The sequence below is a fragment of the Nerophis ophidion genome, linkage group LG06 (genome assembly GCF_033978795.1).
Source record: "Nerophis ophidion isolate RoL-2023_Sa linkage group LG06, RoL_Noph_v1.0, whole genome shotgun sequence".
NCBI lineage: Eukaryota > Metazoa > Chordata > Actinopteri > Syngnathiformes > Syngnathidae > Nerophis > Nerophis ophidion.
In genome coordinates this window covers 9,936,159-9,956,190 of record NC_084616.1, presented here as the reverse complement: position 1 = coordinate 9,956,190, position 20,032 = coordinate 9,936,159, and the positions used below count along the sequence as shown (strand labels likewise).

General features: G+C 42.7%; 1 protein-coding gene across 1 annotated transcript in view; it reads left to right on the top strand.

Moving 5' to 3' along the window:
- itga5 (integrin, alpha 5 (fibronectin receptor, alpha polypeptide)) overlaps nucleotides 1–20,032 on the top strand; it is a 141,634-nt gene that overhangs the window by 67,206 nt on the left and 54,396 nt on the right. The window contains exons 16-18 of the mRNA XM_061902326.1: nucleotides 5,309–5,364; nucleotides 9,180–9,337; nucleotides 9,406–9,543. Of these exons, the coding sequence (XP_061758310.1) occupies nucleotides 5,309–5,364; nucleotides 9,180–9,337; nucleotides 9,406–9,543 (352 nt within the window). The remainder of the gene's footprint in view (nucleotides 1–5,308; nucleotides 5,365–9,179; nucleotides 9,338–9,405; nucleotides 9,544–20,032) is intronic.

The window sequence follows — 20,032 nt, the reverse complement described above, 5'->3', positions numbered from 1 at the left end:
TATATCACGGTGGTGCCTTCAATGGCAGCATTGTTACCCCCCCCCCGCCCCTAAATGTGCCCGCTCTTTACTGTTGCGGAGGAGAGGAAACAGACGGCGGTCACTCGCCGTTCAACATGCGCCACGCCCCCCCCCCACCCCCAAAATCAACCCCCTCCAAGACCCCTTTTTCTCCATGAAGGAAAGTCTTGTGTACACCCTGCTTCTTGATTACCCAGCGATGACGACTTTTCGAAGGGGATAATGGCGAGGAGCGTGAGAGGGGAGGGGCCGGGAGTTGTGTTTTTTTTCCCCTTCTCGTTACTTTGAATGCGATATTGTTTGGTGGTGGAACACAGCTGGGAAACATCAGGACACGTAGACTCGGAGGAGGAGGAGGAGGAGGAGGAAGAGGAGGAGCGCGCACACAGGAGCTTGTATGGAGATATTAGTGATCCTCAATGGAGGCTCTTGTTCTCTTTCTGGGGGGGAACGTGACTATAGCTCGGTCGGTTTGGACCGTGCCAGCAACTTCAGGGTTCCAGGTTCGATCCCCGCTTCCGCCATCCTAGTCACTGCCGTCGGGTCCTTGGGCAAGACACTGCTCCCCGGTGCCACCCACGCCGGTTTAAATGTAACTTAGATCTCAAGGTTCACCTTGTAAAAAGCGCCTTGAGTCACTAGAGAAAAGCACTATATAAATATAATAAATAAATAAATGGGTTGTACTTGTATAGCGCTTTTCTACCTTCAAGGTACTCAAAGCGCTTAATAAAATATGTCACGTGCGGGGTCGCATTTTAATGCGGGATCGTTCCTCCAACGCAAACATAGACACTCCGGACAACAACTAAAATGTAAGAATGATTTAATAACAAAACACCGGTACAAAAACAGACAAAAAGAAACGCGTGGCGAAAGCACAGAAGCTAATGCTAACACTAGCACAGGATCAGGTAACAAGAAACCTAGTAATTACCAACGAAACAGTTGCATACCGCAAACAAGGGACCAAGACCGACTGACGGGACAAGGCAGGCTTAAATAAGGGAGTAATTAACAAAAACAGGTGTGCGTCTGGAACCCTCAGCAGGTGAAATTAATATGTTACCATGGTGACCAGACTGACTCACAAAAGGTACACAAACAACAAAGGGAATTCAAACTAACAGAAAATAACTAAACTAAACATGATCCAGACTACGGATCATGACAATATATTATATAAATATAATTCACTTCACTCCTTCATGTTAACAATGTTATCCATCCATCCATTTTCTACCGCTTATTCCCTTTTGGGGTAGCGGGGGGCGCTGGCGCTATCTCAGCTACAATCGGGTGGAAGGCGGGGTACACCCTGGACAAGTCGCCACCTCGTCGCAGGGCCATTGAATAATAGTAAGTTGAGGTCACCAATGCCTGCAAACATGGGCTGATACAGGTTGATAACACAGTTATAAATAATAATAAAAAAGAATAATATAAAATAACCTGACAATATTAAAAAAAACTACTTTTTTCACTGTACACTTTTTTTAAATTTATATATTATTATTATTATTTTTTACAATTGTCATTACTAGTAATATAAATAGTGTTTTTCAGACTTCTGTTCACCAAGTATCACCTCACAAAAATCCCCATAATGACCAGCATTAAAATCCACTAGTTTTATTTGATAATAATAATAATAATAATAATAATAATACATTTTACTTAGGAGGGGCCTACTGGGCACTCAAGGACACTGTACAGAATCAAAACAATAAAATCAACAAGTATATTGATTTTTTTTTCCAGCCTTTGTAACATTAAACACCTTTTTTTTTTTGCTGCAGCTGTTACATGGTATCAGCTCACAAAAATGCCAATAATGACCAACATTAAAACCTCGAAAGCAGGGGTGTCAAACTCAAATACAGAGTGGGCCAAAATTTAAAACTGATCAAAGCCGCGGGCCAAAGTTGAACAACTTAACCTTTTAATAGGGACCCAAACAAGTTTTGCGTTGAATATTGAACAAGCAAGGCTTATATAACTTTATAGTGACAGGCAAAAATTGTTGGTAACGGGGGTGTATATTGTAGCGTTCCGAATGAGTTAGTGCTGCAAGGGGTTCTGGGTATTTGTTCTGTTGTGTTGATGTTGTGTTACAGTGCGGATGTTCTCCCGAAATGTGTTTTTCATTCTTGTTTGGTGTGGGTTCACAGTTTGGTGCATATTTGTAACAGTGTTAAAGTTGTTTATATGGCTACCCTCAGTATGACCTGTATGGTTGTTGACCAAGTATGCCTTGTATTCACTTGTGTGTGTGTAGAATCCTCATATATTACGTGACTGGGCCGGCACGCTGATTGTATGGAGGAAAAGGGGACATGACGACAGGTTGTAAAGGACGCTAAAAGCGGTACCTTTAAGGCACGCCGCCGATATTGTTGTCCGAGTGGAAATCGGGAGAAATTCGAGAGAATGGTTGCCCTGGTCGATTTTCGGGGGGGGGGGCACTGAAATTCGGGAGTGTCCTGGGAAAATCGTGAGGGTTGGCAAGTATTAAAATTTGCGGCGAATGGACCGCCGCTGTATAATACCGGCGGGCCAGCTGTAATGTTAATTTAATATTGTCTCAAGGGCCAAAATAAATTACATGGCGGGCCAAATTTGGCCCGCGGGCCAGAGTTTGACACCCATGCTCTAAAGCATAAGTGTCAAACTCTGACAAAATAATGAAGACAAAATAGAACATTTCATAAGTTCGCAGAGAACTACATACAATATGCACTTTTCACAAAATACAACCGATAGTACTTTCATGTTAAAACTTACTTGTGAAAAGAAAGTAATCCCCCCCGATTCCTATTTTCGACAGTCCGTTCATTTGAGCAGGAAAAGGCTGAACACCATCTTTGTTTTCTACCTGTCAACTGTAAGTTTAGCACAGAGGTCTCAGACACGCGGCCCGCGGGCCAATTGCAGCCCGCTAGACGTTATTTTGCGTCCCCCACCTTAACATGAAAGTTAAGTGCTTTTGCCGCCCGCAAGTTTTATATAAATGGCTCCTGACAGCGTTGTTATTCGGGTCCAAAATGGCTCTTTCAACGTTCTGGGTTGCCTACCCCTGCGTTAGTGGAAATGCGGCAAATGAGTGAAAGCGAGAGAGACGTTGCCATGGAAACGAGGGTTTTCTTACGTAGTCACACCCCGACACCTGTCCGTCAGTAATAACAGTCCCTGATAACCTGGACCAATTCAAACTGTTATTTGTTTTTTTTTTATTGTTAAATTTGCATTGCCTCACATGATGAACACTACATATATTTCTATATGACGCCGGATAACATTCCCAGAGCCGTCACTTTTTTGCGCTCGCTATCCAGGTACTTTCCCGGCTATTTTCCGCCGACCGCCGTGTTGCTGTAGGGAGGAAAAGCGGAACGACACACATGGCGGAAATAACGTTATATACGTTAGCATCTTTGTTTTGTACTTGTCAAATGTCAGTTTAGGCTGCTCGCCGGCTCCTCGTCACCACTTCAAGATGGCGGCCCAGTTTCTCGCGTCGCAGCAGCCAATGTCTCTCCCGGTTGTCTGCAAGGATCAAGTTAGGAAGTGCGCTGATGTCAAGGTCGCGGACGTCCATGAGCGACCTTTAGGTGTATCCTCCCTGAAACCCGAGTGCTCGCCCAATTTCACCCCTCTTAACTTTTCTCCTCCTTTTTGCATACTAACCCCGTTTCCATATGAGTTGGGTAATTGTGTTAGATGCAAATATAAACAGAATACAATTATTTGCAAATCCTTTTCAACCCATATTCAGTTAAATGCACTACAAAGACAACATATTTGATGTTCAAACTCATAAACTTAATTTTTTTTTGCAAATAATAATTAACTTAGAATTTCCTGGCTGCAACACGTGCCAAAGTAGTTGGGAAAGGGCATGTTCACCACTGTGTTACATCACCTTTTCTTTTAACAACACTCAATAAACGTTTGGGAACTGAGGAAACTAATTGTTGAAGCTTTGAAAGTGGAATTCTTTCCCATTCTTGTTTTGTGTAGAGCTTCAGTCCTTCAACAGTCCGGGGTCTCCGCTGTCGTATTTTATGCTTCATAATGTGCCACACATTTTCCATGGGAGACAGGTCTGGACTGCAGGCGGGCCAGGAAAGTACCCGCACTCTTTTACTACGAAGCAACGCTGTTGTAACATGTGCTGAATGTGGCTTGGCATTGTCTTGCTGAAATAAGCAGGGGCGTCCATGAAAAAGACGGCGCTTAAATGGCAGCATATGTTGTTCCAAAACCTGTATGTACCTTTCAGCATTAATGGTGCCTTCACAGATGTGTAAGTTACCCATGCCTTGGGCACTAATGCACCCCCATACCATCACACATGCTGGCTTTTGAACTTTGCGTCGATAACAGTCTGGATGGTTCGCTTCCCCTTTGGTCCGGATGACACGATATCGAATATTTCCAAAAAACAATTTGAAATGTGGACTCGTCAGAACACTTTTCCACTTTGCATCAGTCCATCTTGGATGATCTCGGGCCCAGAGAAGCCGGCGGCGTTTCTGGATGTTGTTGATAAATGGCTTTCGCTTTGCATAGTAGAGCTTTAACTTGCACTTACAGATGTAGCGACAAACTGTATTTAATGACAGTGGTTTTCTGAAGTGTTCCTGAGCCCATGTGGTGATATCCTTTAGAGATTGATGTCGGTTTTCGATACAGTGCCGTCTGAGGGATGGAAGGTCACGCTCATTCAATGTTGGTTTCCGGCCATGCCGCTTACGTGGAGTGATTTCTCCAGATTCTCTGAACCTTTTGATGATATTATGGAGCGTAGATGTTGAAATACCTAAATTTCTTGCAATTGCACTTTGAGAAAGGTTGTTTTTAAACTGTTTGACTATTTGCTCCCGCAGTTGTGGACAAAGGGGTGTACCTCGCCTCATTCTTTCTGGTGAAAGACTGAGCATTTTTTTTGGGAAGCTGTTTTTATACCCGATCATGGCACCCACCTGTTCCCAATTAGCCTGCACACCTGTGGGATGTTCCAAATAAGTGTTTGACGAGCATTCCTCAACTTTATCAGTATTTATTGCCACCTTTCCCAACTTCTTTGTCACGTGATGCTGGCATCAAATTCTAAAGTTAATGATTATTTGCACACAAAAAAAATGTTTATCAGTTTGAACATCAAATATGTTCATTGTATTCTGTTTATATTTACATCTAACACAATTTCCCAACTCATATGGATATGAAGTTTGTGCGTTTTTTTGTGTGCCATACTCACCGCAAAACTTTCCGTCCCTCACAGCGTCAACCTGAGCTTCTGCTTGTCGGCCAACGGGAAGCACCTACCAGACGTCCTCGGTGAGCCAACATTCCACATCAGGCCTTTGTTTCACCCTCAAAGTCAACCTGTTTGCAAACCTGGATTGAATAAGTGTCCTCTTACTCCCATTTACTGCTAATACTCCTGCTTTGGAACCTGCTTATGTCGACGCCCCTTTGGACAACATAGGCGGGGGATGATATAATCCAAACTAGGGTTGTCCAATATACCGATACTAGTACTAATGAATCAAAAACGGTACTATACCCTGTTTGAAAAGTACCGTTTTTTGCCATATTTAATTTTTTACCAGCAAGACATTGCTGCTTTTGGGAGCAGCGGAGCATGTTCGGCAGCGCGCACACACAGAGTACTTACAAGCAGTTCTAAAAACTGACGATAAAGGTGAAGTTATAACACTGACAATATAACACCCTAGCTAGTTCGTGGCTCGGACTTCTAGATCACTAATCCTCTGCTTCATGGCGAGAAATAAAGGAAGTTTCCTACAAGTACCATGATCACTGGAGGACGAGGAATAGCTAAACATGCTTCACTACACACAGGAGGATACAATAGCTCACCGGCGTCACAATGTAAACAAACGCTATGGGTGGATCGACACCTGACATCCACTGTAATGATACCAAGTACAGGAGCGTATCTAGTCGCTATGATAGTGTGAGAGTCCAGTCCATAGTGGATCTAACATAATAGTGAGAGTCCAGTCCATAGTGGATCTAACATAATAGTGAGAGTTCAGTCCATAGTGGATCTAACATAATAATGAGAGTCCAGTCCATAGTGGATCTAACATAATAGTGTAAGAGTCCAGTCCATAGTGGATCTAACATAATGGTGAGAGTCCAGTCCATAGTGGATATAACATAATATTGTGAGAGTTCAGTCCATAGTGGATCTAACATAATAGTGAGAGTCCAGTCCATAGTGGATCTAACATAATAGTGTGAGAGTTTAGTCCATAGTAGATCTAACATAATAGTGAGAGTCCAGTCCATAGTGGATCTAACATAATAGTGTGAGAGTTCAGTCCGTAGTGGATCTAACATAATAGTGAAAGTCCAGTCCATGGTGGATCTAACATAATAGTGTGAGAGTCCAGTCCATAGTGGATCTAACATAATAGTGAGAGTCCAGTCCATAGTGGATCTAACATAATAGTGAGAGTTCAGTCCATAGTGGATCTAACATAATAATGAGAGTCCAGTCCATAGTGGATCTAACATAATAGTGTAAGAGTCCAGTCCATAGTGGATCTAACATAATGGTGAGAGTCCAGTCCATAGTGGATATAACATAATATTGTGAGAGTTCAGTCCATAGTGGATCTAACATAATAGTGAGAGTTCAGTCCATAGTGGATCTAACATAATAGTGGGAGTCCAGTCCATAGTGGATCTAACATAATAGTGTGAGAGTTTAGTCCATAGTAGATCTAACATAATAGTGAGAGTCCAGTCCATAGTGGATCTAACATAATAGTGAGAGTTCAGTCCATAGTGGATCTAACATAATAATGAGAGTCCAGTCCATAGTGGATCTAACATAATAGTGTAAGAGTCCAGTCCATAGTGGATCTAACATAATGGTGAGAGTCCAGTCCATAGTGGATATAACATAATATTGTGAGAGTTCAGTCCATAGTGGATCTAACATAATAGTGAGAGTTCAGTCCATAGTGGATCTAACATAATAGTGGGAGTCCAGTCCATAGTGGATCTAACATAATAGTGTGAGAGTTTAGTCCATAGTAGATCTAACATAATAGTGTGAAAGTCCAGTCCATAGTGGATCTAAAATAATAGTGAGAGTTCAGTCCGTAGTGGATCTAACATAATAGTGAGAGTCCAGTCCATAGTGGATCTAACATAATAGTGAGAGTTCAGTCCATAGTGGATCTAACATAATAGTGGGAGTCCAGTCCATAGTGGATCTAACATAATAGTGTGAGAGTTTAGTCCATAGTAGATCTAACATAATAGTGTGAAAGTCCAGTCCATAGTGGATCTAAAATAATAGTGAGAGTTCAGTCCGTAGTGGATCTAACATAATAGTGAGAGTCCAGTCCATAGTGGATCTAACATAATAGTGTGAGAGTCCAGTCCATAGTGGATCTAACATAATAGTGTGAGAGTCCAGTCCATAGTGGATCTAACATAATAGTGAGAGTCCAGTCCATAGTGGATCTAACATAATAGTGAGAGTCCAGTCCATAGTGGATCTAACATAATATTGTGAGCGTCCAGTGCATAGTGGATCTAACGTAATAGTGTGAAAGTCCAGTCCATAGTGGATCTAACATAATATTGAGAGTCCAGTCCATAGTGGATCTAACATAATATTGTGAGCGTCCAGTCCATAGTGGATCTAACGTAATAGTGTGAAAGTCCAGTCCATAGTGGATCTAACATAATAGTGAGAGAAAATATTTTAAAGACTTGGTCTTCACTTGTTTAAATAAATAAAAAAATGTTTTTTACTTTGCTTCTTATAACTTTCAGAAAGACAATTTTAGAGAAAAAAATACAACCTTAAAAATGATTTTAGGTTTTTTAAGTACATATACCTTTTTACCTTTTAAATTCCTTCCTCTTCTTTCCTGACAATTTAAATCAATGTTCAAGTAAATTTATTTTTTGATTGTAAAGAATAATAAATACATTTTAATTTAATTCGTCATTTTAGCTTCTGTTTTTTCGCCGAAAAATATTTGTGAAATATTTCTTCAAATTTATTATGATTAAAATTCAAAAAAAATATTCTGGCAAATCTAGAAAATCTGCAGAATCAAATTTAAATCTTATTTCAAAGTCTTTTAAATTTCTTTTAATATTTTTGTTCTGGAAAATCTAGAAGAAATAATGATTTGTCTTTGTTAGAAATATAGCTTAGTCCAATTTGTTATATATTCTAACAAAATGCAGATTGGATTTTAACCTATTTAAAACATCCATCCATCCATTTTCTACCGCTTATTCCCTTTGGGGTCGCGGGGGGCCCTGGCGCCTATCTCAGCTACAATCGGGCGGAAAGCGGGGTACACCCTGGACAAGTCGCCACCTCATGGCAGGCCCAACAGAGATAGACAGACAACATTCACACTCACATGTCATCAAAATTCTAAAATTAATCTTAATCAGGAAAAAATACTAATGATGTTCCATAAATAGTTTTTAATTTTTTTTTCCAAAAGATTCAAATTAGCTCATTTTTCTCTTCATTTTTTTCAGTTGAACTTAGAATTTTAAAGAGTCGAAATCGAAGACAAAGTATGTTTCAAAATTTAATTTTCCTGTTTTCTCCTCTTTTAAACCGTTCAATTAAGTGTTTTTTTCATCATTTATTCTCTACAAAAAACCTTCCGTAAAAGGAAAAAAAAAAGTTTGGCGGTTGGTAGAGTGGCCGTGCCAGCAATTTGAGGGTTGCAGGTTCGATTCCCGATTGTGCCATCCTAGTTACTGCCGTTATGTCCTTGGGCAAGACGCTTTACCCACCTGCTCCCAGTGGCACCCACACTGCTTTGAATGTAACTTAGATATTGGGTGTCACTATGTAAAGCGCTTTGAGTCACTTGAGAAAAGCGCTATATAATATAAATAATTCACTTCACAGACAGAAACACCCATTTTTTTATACATATATATATAGATTTATTTATTAAAGGTAAATTGAGCTAATTGGCTATTTCTGGCTATTTATTGAAGTGTGTATCAAACTGGTAGCCCTTGGCATTAATCAGTACCCAAGAAGTAGCTCTTGCTTTCAAAAAGGTTGCTGTACTCGCTGCGTTTGGTGACACTTTTCATGCAAATAGTCCTTTGTTCCCGGATAGACTTCCAGGTGGAGTTGCAGCTGGACAGTCAGAAGCTGAAACAGAAAGGAGCGGTCAGGCGGGCGCTTTTCCTGGACTCCCAGCAGCCTTTGCTGCGGCAGAGCGTGAGGGTGCGCAACGGCGAGGAAGTCTGCGACCACACCAAGATCTACCTCCGAGTACGTCCGCCTTTCCCCAGGCGTCCCAACCTTCATCCCGCCAACATGTTTCCTGGTTGTGCTTGCAGGATGAGAAGGACTTCAGGGATAAGCTCTCCTCCATCTTTGTGGCCCTGAACTTCAGCCTGGATCCCGGGGCCGCCGCCGACTTGCACGGCCTGAGGCCAATTCTCAACCAGCGCGACGCTAACGTGATCGAGCAGAAGGTACTCGGGCACTCTTCTTCTTGGCCTCCCTTTTAGATCCCGCTGGCTGTTCTCCTATACCGGGGGTCGGCAAACCAAAATGTTGAAAGAGCCATATTGGACCAAAAATACAAAAACAAATCCGTCCGGAGCCGCAAAAAATTAAAAGCCATATCATGTTAGACCTGCTCCACATCCCCCTAGAGGGGGGGTTGCCCACATCTGAGGTCCTCTCCAAGGTTTCTCATAGTCAGCATTGTCACTGGCGTCCCACTGGATGTGAATTCTCCCTGCCCACTGGGTGTGAGTTTTCCTTGCCCTTTTGTGGGTTCTTCCGAGGATGTCGTAGTCGCAATGGTTTGTACAGTCCTTTGAGACATTTGTGATTTAGGCCTATATAAATAATCAATCAATCAATCAATGTTTATTTATATAGCCCCAAATCACAAATGTCTCAAAGGACTGCACAAATCATTACGACAACAACATCCTCGGAAGAACCCACAAAAGGGCAAGGAAAACTCACACCCAGTGGGCAGGGAGAATTCACATCCAGTGGGACGCCAGTGACAATGCTGACTATGAGAAACCTTGGAGAGGACCTCAGATGTGGGCAACCCCCCCACTCTAGGGGACCGAAAGCAATGGATGTCGAGCGGGTCCAACATGATACTGTGAAAGTTCAATCCATAGTGGCTCCAACAAAGCCGCGAGAGTTCAGTTCAAGCGGATCCAAGACAGCAGCGAGAGTCCCGTCCACGGGAAACCATCTCAAGCGGATCAGCAGCGTAGAGATGTCCCCAACCGATACAGGCGAACGGTCCATCCTGGGTCCCGACGAGCGGTCCATCCTGGGTCTCGACTCTGGACAGCCAGTACTTCATCCATGGTCATCGGACCGGACCCCCTCCACAAGGGAGGGGGGGACATAGGAGAAAGAAAAGAAGCGGCAGATCAACTGGTCTAAAAAGGAGGTCTATTTAAAGGCTAGAGTATACAGATGAGTTTTAAGGTGAGACTTAAATGCTTCTACTGAGGTAGCATCTCGAACTGTTACCGGGAGGGCATTCCAGAGTACTGGAGCCCGAACGGAAAACGCTCTATAGCCCGCAGACTTTTTTTGGGGGCTAGGAATCACTAATAAGCCGGAGTCTTTTGAACGCAGATTTCTTGCCGGGACATACGGTACAATACAATCGGCAAGATACGCTGGAGCTAAACCGTGTAGTATTTTATACGTAAGTAGTAAAACCTTAAAGTCACATCTTAAGTGCACAGGAAGCCAGTGCAGGTATATATGTATGTATATATGTATATAAAGGTATATACAGTATAGGCGTATTATGATCAAACTTTCTTGTTCTTGTCAAAAGTCTAGCAGCCGCATTTTGTACCAACTGTAATCTTTTAATGCTAGACATGGGGAGACCCGAAAATAATACGTTACAGTAATCGAGACGAGGCGTAACAAATGCATGGATAATAATCTCGGCGTCTTTAGTGGACAAAATGGAGCGAATTTTAGCGATATTACGGAGATGAAAGAAGGCCGTTTTAGTAACATTGATTGATTGATTGATTGATACATACAGGTAGTGTGTCATGAGATATACAGTGGGGCAAAAAAGTATTTAGTCAGCCAGCGATTGTGCAAGTTCTCCCACTTACAATAATGACAGAGGTCTGTAATTTTCATCATAGGTACACTTCAACTGTGAGAGACAAAATATGAAAAAAAAATCCAGGAATTCACATTGTAGGAATTTTAAAGAATTTATTAGTAAGTTATGCTGGAAAATAAGTATTTAGACAACCATTCAAAGCTCTCAATGAAGGTTTTGGGCTCAAAATCTCATGATACATGGCCCCCATTCATTCTTTCCTCAACACGGATCAATCGTCCTGTCCTCCTTGTGATAAAATGGCAACCAAGGTGATCAAAAAGGTCAACCGAAGAACGAGATTCCTCTACAGAATCTCCTCTCTGGTCAGCAAAAGCACCTTGAGGATTCTAGCGGGAACCCTTCTTCGATTACCCTTGCACCTCCTGGTACCCCAGCACCTCCAAAACCCCTCAGATCTAGACTCCAAACATCCCAGAATAAGCTAGTCCGGTTACTTTTAGACCTCCACCCCAGATCACACCTCACTCCAACCCACTTCTCCAAAGTGGGCTGGCTCAGGGTGGAGGACAGAGTCAAACAACTTGCACTGAGCCTGGTCTATAAAATCCGCTACACCTCCTTGATACCGAAGTACATGTCAAACTACTTCCTTAACGTAAATGACCGCCATAACCACAACACCAGGGGGGAGCTCCGCAAACCACGTTAAACCCAGATTCCGATCCAACAAAGGTCTTAACTCATTCTCTTTCTATGCCACATCAATGTGGAATGCACTCCCAACAGGTGCATCTCTATATTCCTTCAAAACCGCTCTAAAACAACACCTCCAGGCAACTTCAACAGTTTACTAATACCCTCCTCCATTCACATCCCATATCCCCGGATTATAAACAACTCAAATGTACTTCTAATGTATATACTTGTTCACTATGTTCTCTGCTGGCTGTACATATCCTACTAAATAAGACCTACACTGTTTCAATGTCCACATTTCTCTGTTGATACAATTGTTGATGACTGAAGTACTGATATCAACCAAAGCTTTTCATCCCACCCCCTGGATTGTAAATAATGTAAATAATTCATTGTACATACTACGATGATTAACTTGTGAGATGACTGTATTATGCGGATAGTATATATTTGTACCATGAATTGATTAACAAAATTAAACAAGTTGAAAAACTTATTCGGGTGTTACCATTTAGTGGTCAATTGTACGGAATATGTACTGAACTGTGCAATCCACTAATAAAAGTATCAATCAATCAAGCAATCAAGCAGAAAAACAGCCCCAAAGCATGATGTTTCCACCCCCATGCTTCACAGTAGGTATGGTGTTCTTGGGATGCAACTCAGTATTCTTCTTCCTCCAAACACGGCGAGTTGAGTTTATACCAAAAATGGATACATGGATGATACAGCAGAGGATTGGGAGAATGTCACGTGGTCAGATGAAACCAAAATAGAACTTTTGTGCGAGTTTTTGTTTCATTAGCCAAGTTTTTGTACTTCCGCCTTGTGCGCCTTTTGATGGTATTACGGAGCGTAGATGGTGAAATCCCTCAATTCCTTGCAATAGCTTGTTGAGAAATGTGGTTCTTCAACAATTTGCTCAGGCATTTGTTGACAAAGTGGCGACCCTCGCCCCGTCCTTGTTTGTGAACGACTGAGCATTTCACGGAAGCTTGCTTTTATACCCAATCATGGCACCCACCTGTCACCAATCAGCCCGTTCACCTGTGGGATGTTCCAAATAAGTTTTGACAAGCATTCCTCAACTTTCTCACTCTTTTTTGCCAGTTATGCCAGCTTTTTTGGAAACATGTTGCAAGCATCAAATTCCAAATGAGCTCATATTTTTAAAAAATACCAAGTTTACCAGTTTGAACGTTAAATATCTTGTCTTTGCAGTCTATTCAGTTGAGTATAAGTTGAAAAGGATTTGTTGTATTCTCTTTTTATTTAGCATTTACACAACCTGACAACTTTACTGCTTTTGTATTTTGGTCTTTGGCACAGGAACAAGTCCTTCTGGAGGGGAAGTTAGTGTTGTGCCCCATTTTTCTCACAAGAGTGTCCTGTTCCAGGGTTTTTTCCGACAACCTAAGATCCCACTTCTGACACCATTTGTCACAGAGTTGTAACCATCATACAATCTGCTGTTTCGTAGCATTCATCCTATTCAGGGTCTAATGAGTTTGGGCGGGATTTGGTTCACGCCCCTGGACTGGACACCAATCAGGGCGCTGGTTCAAACCTGGGTTGATCTTGAATTTCTGTGACCCAAGAGGGAGCCACCATTCTGGTTGATGTTTTCTCTTTTTATTTAGCATTTACACAACGTGAGAACTTTACTGGTTTTGTATTTTGGTCTTTGGCACAGGAACAAGTCCGTCTGGAGGGTAAGTTAGTGTTGTGCCCCATTCTTCTCACAAGAGTGTCCTGTTCCAGGGTTTTTTCCGACAACCAAAGATCCCACTTCTGACACCATTTGTCACAGAGTTGTAACCGTCATCCAACCTGCTGTTTCGTAGCATTCATCCTATTCGGGGTCTAATGAGTTTGAGCGGAATTTGGTTCACTGGACACCAATCAGGGCGCAGGTTCAAACCTGGGTTGATCTCGAATTTCTGTGACCCAAGAGGGAGCCACCATTCTGGTTGTTGTATTCTCTTTTTATTTACTATTTACACAACGTGAGAACTTTACTGCTTTTGTACTTTGGTCTTTGGCACAGGAACAAGTCCTTCTGGAGGGGAAGTTAGTGTTGTGCCCCATTCTTCTCACAAGAGTGTCCTGTTCCAGGGTTTTTTCCGACAACCTAAGATCCCACTTCTGACACCATTTGTCACAGAGTTGTAACCGTCATCCAACCTGCTGTTTCGTAGCATTCATCCTATTCGGTTTCTAATGAGTTTGAGCGGAATTTGGTTCACTGGACACCAATCAGGGCGCTGGTTCAAGCCTGAGTTGGTCTCGAATTTCAGTGACCCAAGACGGAGCCACCATTCTGGTTGTTGTTTTCTCTTTTTATTTAGCATTTACACAACGTGAGAACTTTACTGCTTTTGTACTTTGGTCTTTGGCACTGGAACAAGTCCTTCTGGAGGGGAAGTTAGTGTTGTGTCCCATTCTTCTCACAAGAGTGTCCTGTTCCAGGGTTTTTTCCGACAACCTAAGATCCCACTTCTGACACCATTTGTCACAGAGTTGTAACCGTCATCCAACCCGCTGTTTCGTAGCATTCATCCTATTCGGGGTGTAATGAGTTTGGGCGGGATTTGGTTCACGCCCCCGGACTGGACACCAATCAGGGCGCTGGTTCAAACCTGGGTTGATCTGGAATTTCTGTGACCCAAGAGGGAGCCACCATTCTGGTTGTTGTTTTTTCTTTTTATTTAGCATTTACACAACGTGAGAACTTTACTGCTTTTGTATTTTGGTCTTTGGCACAGGAACAAGTCCTACTGGAGGGGAAGTTAGTGTTGTGCCCCATTCTTCTCACAAGAGTGTCCTGTTCCAGGGTTTTTTCCGACAACCTAAGATCCCACTTCTGACACCATTTGTCACAGAGTTGTAACCGTCATCCAACCTGCTGTTTCGTAGCATTCATCCTATTCGGGGTCTAATGAGTTTGAGCGGAATTTAGTTCACTGGACACCAATCAGGGTGCAGGTTCAAACCTGGGTTGATCTCGAATTTCTGTGACCCAAGAGGGAGCCACCATTCTGGTTGTTGTTTTCTCTTTTTATTTAGCATTTACACACTGTGAGAACTTTACTGGTTTTGTATTTTGGTCTTTGGCACAGGAACAAGTCCTCCTGGAGGTGAAGTTAGTGTTGTGCCCCATTCTTCTCACAAGAGTGTCCTGTTCCAGGGTTTTTTCCGACAACCTAAGATCCCACTTCTGACACCATTTGTCACAGAGTTGTAACCGTCATCCAACCTGCTGTTTCGTAGTATTCATCCTATTCGGGGTCTAATGACTTTGAGCGGAATTTGGTTCACTGGACACCAATCAGGGCGCAGGTTCAAACCTGGGTTGATCTCGAATTTCTGTGACCCAAGAGGGAGCCACCATTCTGGTTGTTGTTTTCTCTTTTTATTTAGCATTTACACAACCTGACAACTTTACTGCTTTTGTATTTTGGTCTTTGGCACAGGAACAAGTCCGTCTGGAGGGGAAGTTAGTGTTGTGCCCCATTCTTCTCACAAGAGTGTCCTGTTCCAGGGTTTTTTCCGACAACCTAAGATCCCACTTCTGACACCATTTGTCACAGAGTTGTAACCGTCATCCAACCTGCTGTTTCGTAGCATTCATCCTATTCGGGGTCTAATGAGTTTGGGCGGAATTTGGTTCACTGGACACCAATCAGGGCGCCCTTTCAAACCTGGGTTGATCTCGGTTTTCTGTGACCCAAGAGGGAGCCACCATTCTGGTTGTTGTATTCTCTTTTTATTTAGCATTTACACAACGTGAGAACTTTACTGGTTTTGTATTTTGGTCTTTGGCCCAGGAACAAGTCCTTCTGGAGGGGAAGTTAGTCTTGTGCCCCATTCTTCTCACAAGAGTGTCCTGTTCCAGGGTTTTTTCCGACAACCAAAGATCCCACTTCGGATACCATTTGTCACAGAGTTGTAACCGTCATTCAACCTGCTGTTTCGTAGCATTCATCCTATTCGGGGTCTAATGAGTTTGGGCGGAATTTAGTTCACTGGACACCAATCAGGGCGCAGGTTCAAACCTGGGTTGATCTGGAATTTCTGTGACCCAAGAGGGAGCCACCATTCTGGTTGTTGTTTTCTCTTTTTATTTAGCATTTACACAACGTGAGAACTTTACTGCTTTTGTATTTTGGTCTTTGGCACAGGAACAAGTCCTTCTGGAGGGGAAGTTAGTGTTGTGCCCCATTCTTCTCACAAGAGTGTCCTGTTCCAGGGTTTTTTCTGACAACCTAAAATCCCACTTCGGACACCATTTGTCACAGAGTTGTAACCGTCATCCAACCTGCTGTTTCGTAGCATTCATCCTATTCGGGGTCTAATGAGTTTGGGCGGGATTTGGTTCACGCCCCCGGACTGGACACCAATCAGGGCGCAGGTTCAAAACTGGGTTGATCTCGAATTTCTGTGACCCAAGAGGGAGCCACCATTCTGGTTGTTGTATTCTCTTTTTATTTAGCATTTACACAACGTGACAACTTTACTGGTTTTGTATTTTGGTCTTTGGCACAGGAACAAGTCCTTCTGGAGGGGAAGTTAGTGTTGTGCCCCATTCTTCTCACAAGAGTGTCCTGTTCCAGGGTTTTTTCCGACAACCTAAGATCCCACTTCTGACACCATTTGTCACAGAGTTGTAACCGTCATCCAACCTGCTGTTTCGTAGCATTCATCCTATTCGGGGTCTAATGAGTTTGGGCGGAATTTGGTTCACTGGACACCAATCAGGGCGCTGGTTCAAACCTGGGTTGATCTGGAATTTCTGTGACCCAAGAGGGAGCCACCATTCTGGTTGTTGTTTTCTCTTTTTATTTAGCATTTACACAACGTGAGAACTTTACTGGTTTTGTATTTTGGTCTTTGGCCCAGGAACAAGTCCTTCTGGAGGGGAAGTTAGTCTTGTGCCCCATTCTTCTCACAAGAGTGTCCTGTTCCAGGGTTTTTTCCGACAACCTAAGATCCCACTTCTGACACCATTTGTCACAGAGTTGTAACCGTCATCCAACCTGCTGTTTCGTAGCATTCATCCTATTCGGGGTCTAATGAGTTTGAGCGGAATTTGGTTCACTGGACACCAATCAGGGCGCAGGTTCAAACCTGGGTTGGTCTCGGTTTTCTGTGACCCAAGAGGGAGCCACCATTCTGGTTAACGGCGGTCTTTGTGCGTCTCCCGCTGCGCTGTTGCGTATCTTCTCCCGCTGCGGGATATCAAAGCCAGCGGGCCTCTCACAGATGTGGTGCGCTGCCAAGAACCCAGACCTTGAGCTGAAATATCAAACTCAAATCTGGCCGAGGCTCCCATTCCGGATAATCCCACCGTCCTCGTAAACGTGTGTCAACGCGGCCCCCCGGCCTCAAACGGACTGTGTGAGAGCGCGGGGCGGCAGCTTTTCATCAAGTCCGAAGGCGTCTCCGCAGATCTCGCCGGCGTCCTAACGTGTTCCGTATGTTCCTGGCAGGACTCGTTAGGTCTCATGCTGGATCTATTAATGGCCGTCAGTGCTTTGCATGAATCTCAGCTGTTGTTCTTCTGAGCTGCAAAGTGTGCAACAATGCCCTCATTGTCCCTCCCCACTTTGACTAATAGACCACTCGCACTTCATTTAACCCTTCGGAGGACTACGCAGTCTCAAAGTCCTGAGGCCATACGTCCTGGGATGCTGGTCAGACTGAAGAAATAATAGAAATGTACAAACCCCGTTTCCATATGAGTTGGGAAATTGTGTTAGATGTAAATATAAACAGAATACAATGATTTGCAAATCCTTTTTAACCCATATTCAGTTGAATATGCTACAAAGACAACATATTTGATGTTCTAACTGATAAACATTTTTTTTGTTTGTGCAAATAATCATTAACTTTAGAATTTGATGCCAGCAACAGGTGACAAAGGAGTTGGGAAAGGTGGCAGTAAATACTGATAAAGTTGAGGAATGCTCATCAAACACTTATATCGGAACTTCCCACAGGTCTCCCGTCCAAAGGCAAAACCTAGTAACTCACTTCTAGCTGATTCTGAGAAAACAAAGGAAAACCAATCCATCTTGATGCTGTCTTACGAAGATCTAGAAAGTCCTCAAATGTTTTCCTGAGCTTTCATTCTCTTGCCGATCGAGCCATGGATCGAATCTGCTCTCATGAACCTGTGCCCTTTCTCCAGATATTTTATCACAATCTCGGGCGGGCCCCATTCTGCGTTTGCACATCGGGCAAGAGCCGTCTACAGCGTCCAGTTTTTGTTTCGACCTCCACAGTTATCTGCCCAAATGAGTATGCACGTGGAAGAATCAAGAACAATACATTTAAAGGGGAACATTATCACAATTTCCAAAGGGTTAAAAACTATAAAAATCAGTTCCCAGTGGCTTGTTGTATTTTTTTGAATTTTTTTTCAAAATTTTACCGGTCTCGGAATATCCCTAAATAAAGCTTTAAAGTAGGGATGCACCGATTAATCGGTAACCGAATATATTCGGCCGAATATGGCAAAAAAAAGCCACATTCGGCCTTCGATGGAATGAGTTAAAAACAAGGCCAAATAGTGGCGTGTGACGCAATTTTTTGTCGCGGTGACGCAATCAACCAACGTGTGGTGACGTTGGGATATGTTGTGTACCTGTATAAGTGTATGAGGTTACAAGCACACACTTAATTGAGATTTAGTGGGGCCTCTGTTTACATTATTAGCCTGTTGTGTAGGCTACCTGTATAAGTGTATGAGGTTACAAGCACACACTTAATTGAGATTTACTTGAGCCTTCTGTTTACATTATTAGCATATCTACTGTGGCTAAGCTGACTTTTGCCAAAAGGACAATAATTTATCTGTTGTGGGTTTATCCACTTTAATGCACTTTTTTTTTTTTGGAATGCATGTTTTGTTTTAAGGCTTAATATAAATGAAAAACTTTGTGCTTTTTTTGAAAAGCAAAGGCTACTGGAATATTAAAAAAATTTCAATATTCAATAAAAAATTATTTTCTTTGAAAAACATGTCTAAATATTTTTCTAGGGTATTTATGCAATATAAAAAAATTGTGAAAAACTGCATTCATTATTCGGTATTCAGTATTCGGCCTTCGGCCATTTCGGTGCATCCCTACTTTAAAGTACCTTATTTTCGCTATCTTCGAACCTACTATCCATTTCCCTGTGACGTCACACAGTGCTGCCAATGTAAACAAACAATGGGAATACCACAGCAAGATATAGCGACATTAGCTCGGATTCAAACTCGGATTTCAGCGATTTAAGCGATTCAACAGATTACGCACATATTGAAACGGATGGTGGGAGTATGAAAATATTGAAGAAGAAACTGAAGCTATTGACGCTATTCATAGCCATAGCATGGCCGAATAGCTGCGTTAGCATCGCCGGTAAAATGTGCGGACCAAACGATCAGGACTTTTGCATCTTTTGACACTGGAGCAACTTAAATCCGTCGATTGGTAAGTGTTTGTTTCGCATTAAATGTGGGTGGAAGGAAACGTAATATAGTTGCAAATGCGTCTGCAGGTTATCCATACATCTCTGTTCCATGTCTGCTTTAGCACTGCCGGTAAATAGCATGTTAGCATCGATTAGCTGGCAGTCAACATCAACAAAACTCACCTTTGTGATTTCGTTGACTATCGTTGCAAACGCATCTGCAGGTTATCCATACATCTCTGTGCCATGTCTGCCTTAGCATCACCGGTCAAATGTGGAGACACTCTGGCACATTCAATGGGGGTCTGGCGGCAGACACTTTAGCATCTTCGGGCCAGTGGTGCAACTTGAATCCCTCCCTGATAGTGTTGTTACACCCTCCGACAACACACCGACGAGGCATGATGTCTCCAAGGTTCCAAAAAATAGTCCAAAAAACAGAAAATAACAGAGCTGAGACCCGGTGTTTGTAATGTGTTGAAAATGAAAATGGTGGGTGTGTTACCTCGGCGACGTCACATTCTGACGTCATCGCCTCCAGCGCGATAAACAGAAAGGCGTTTAATTCGCCAAAATTCACCCATTTAGAGTTTGGAAATCGGTTAAAAAAATAGATGGTTTTTTTTCTGCACCATCAAGGTATATATTGACGCTTACATAGGTCTGCTGATAATGTTCCCCTTTAAGATACTAGGTTTTTCTGTTGTATCTACGCGGTTATGTGG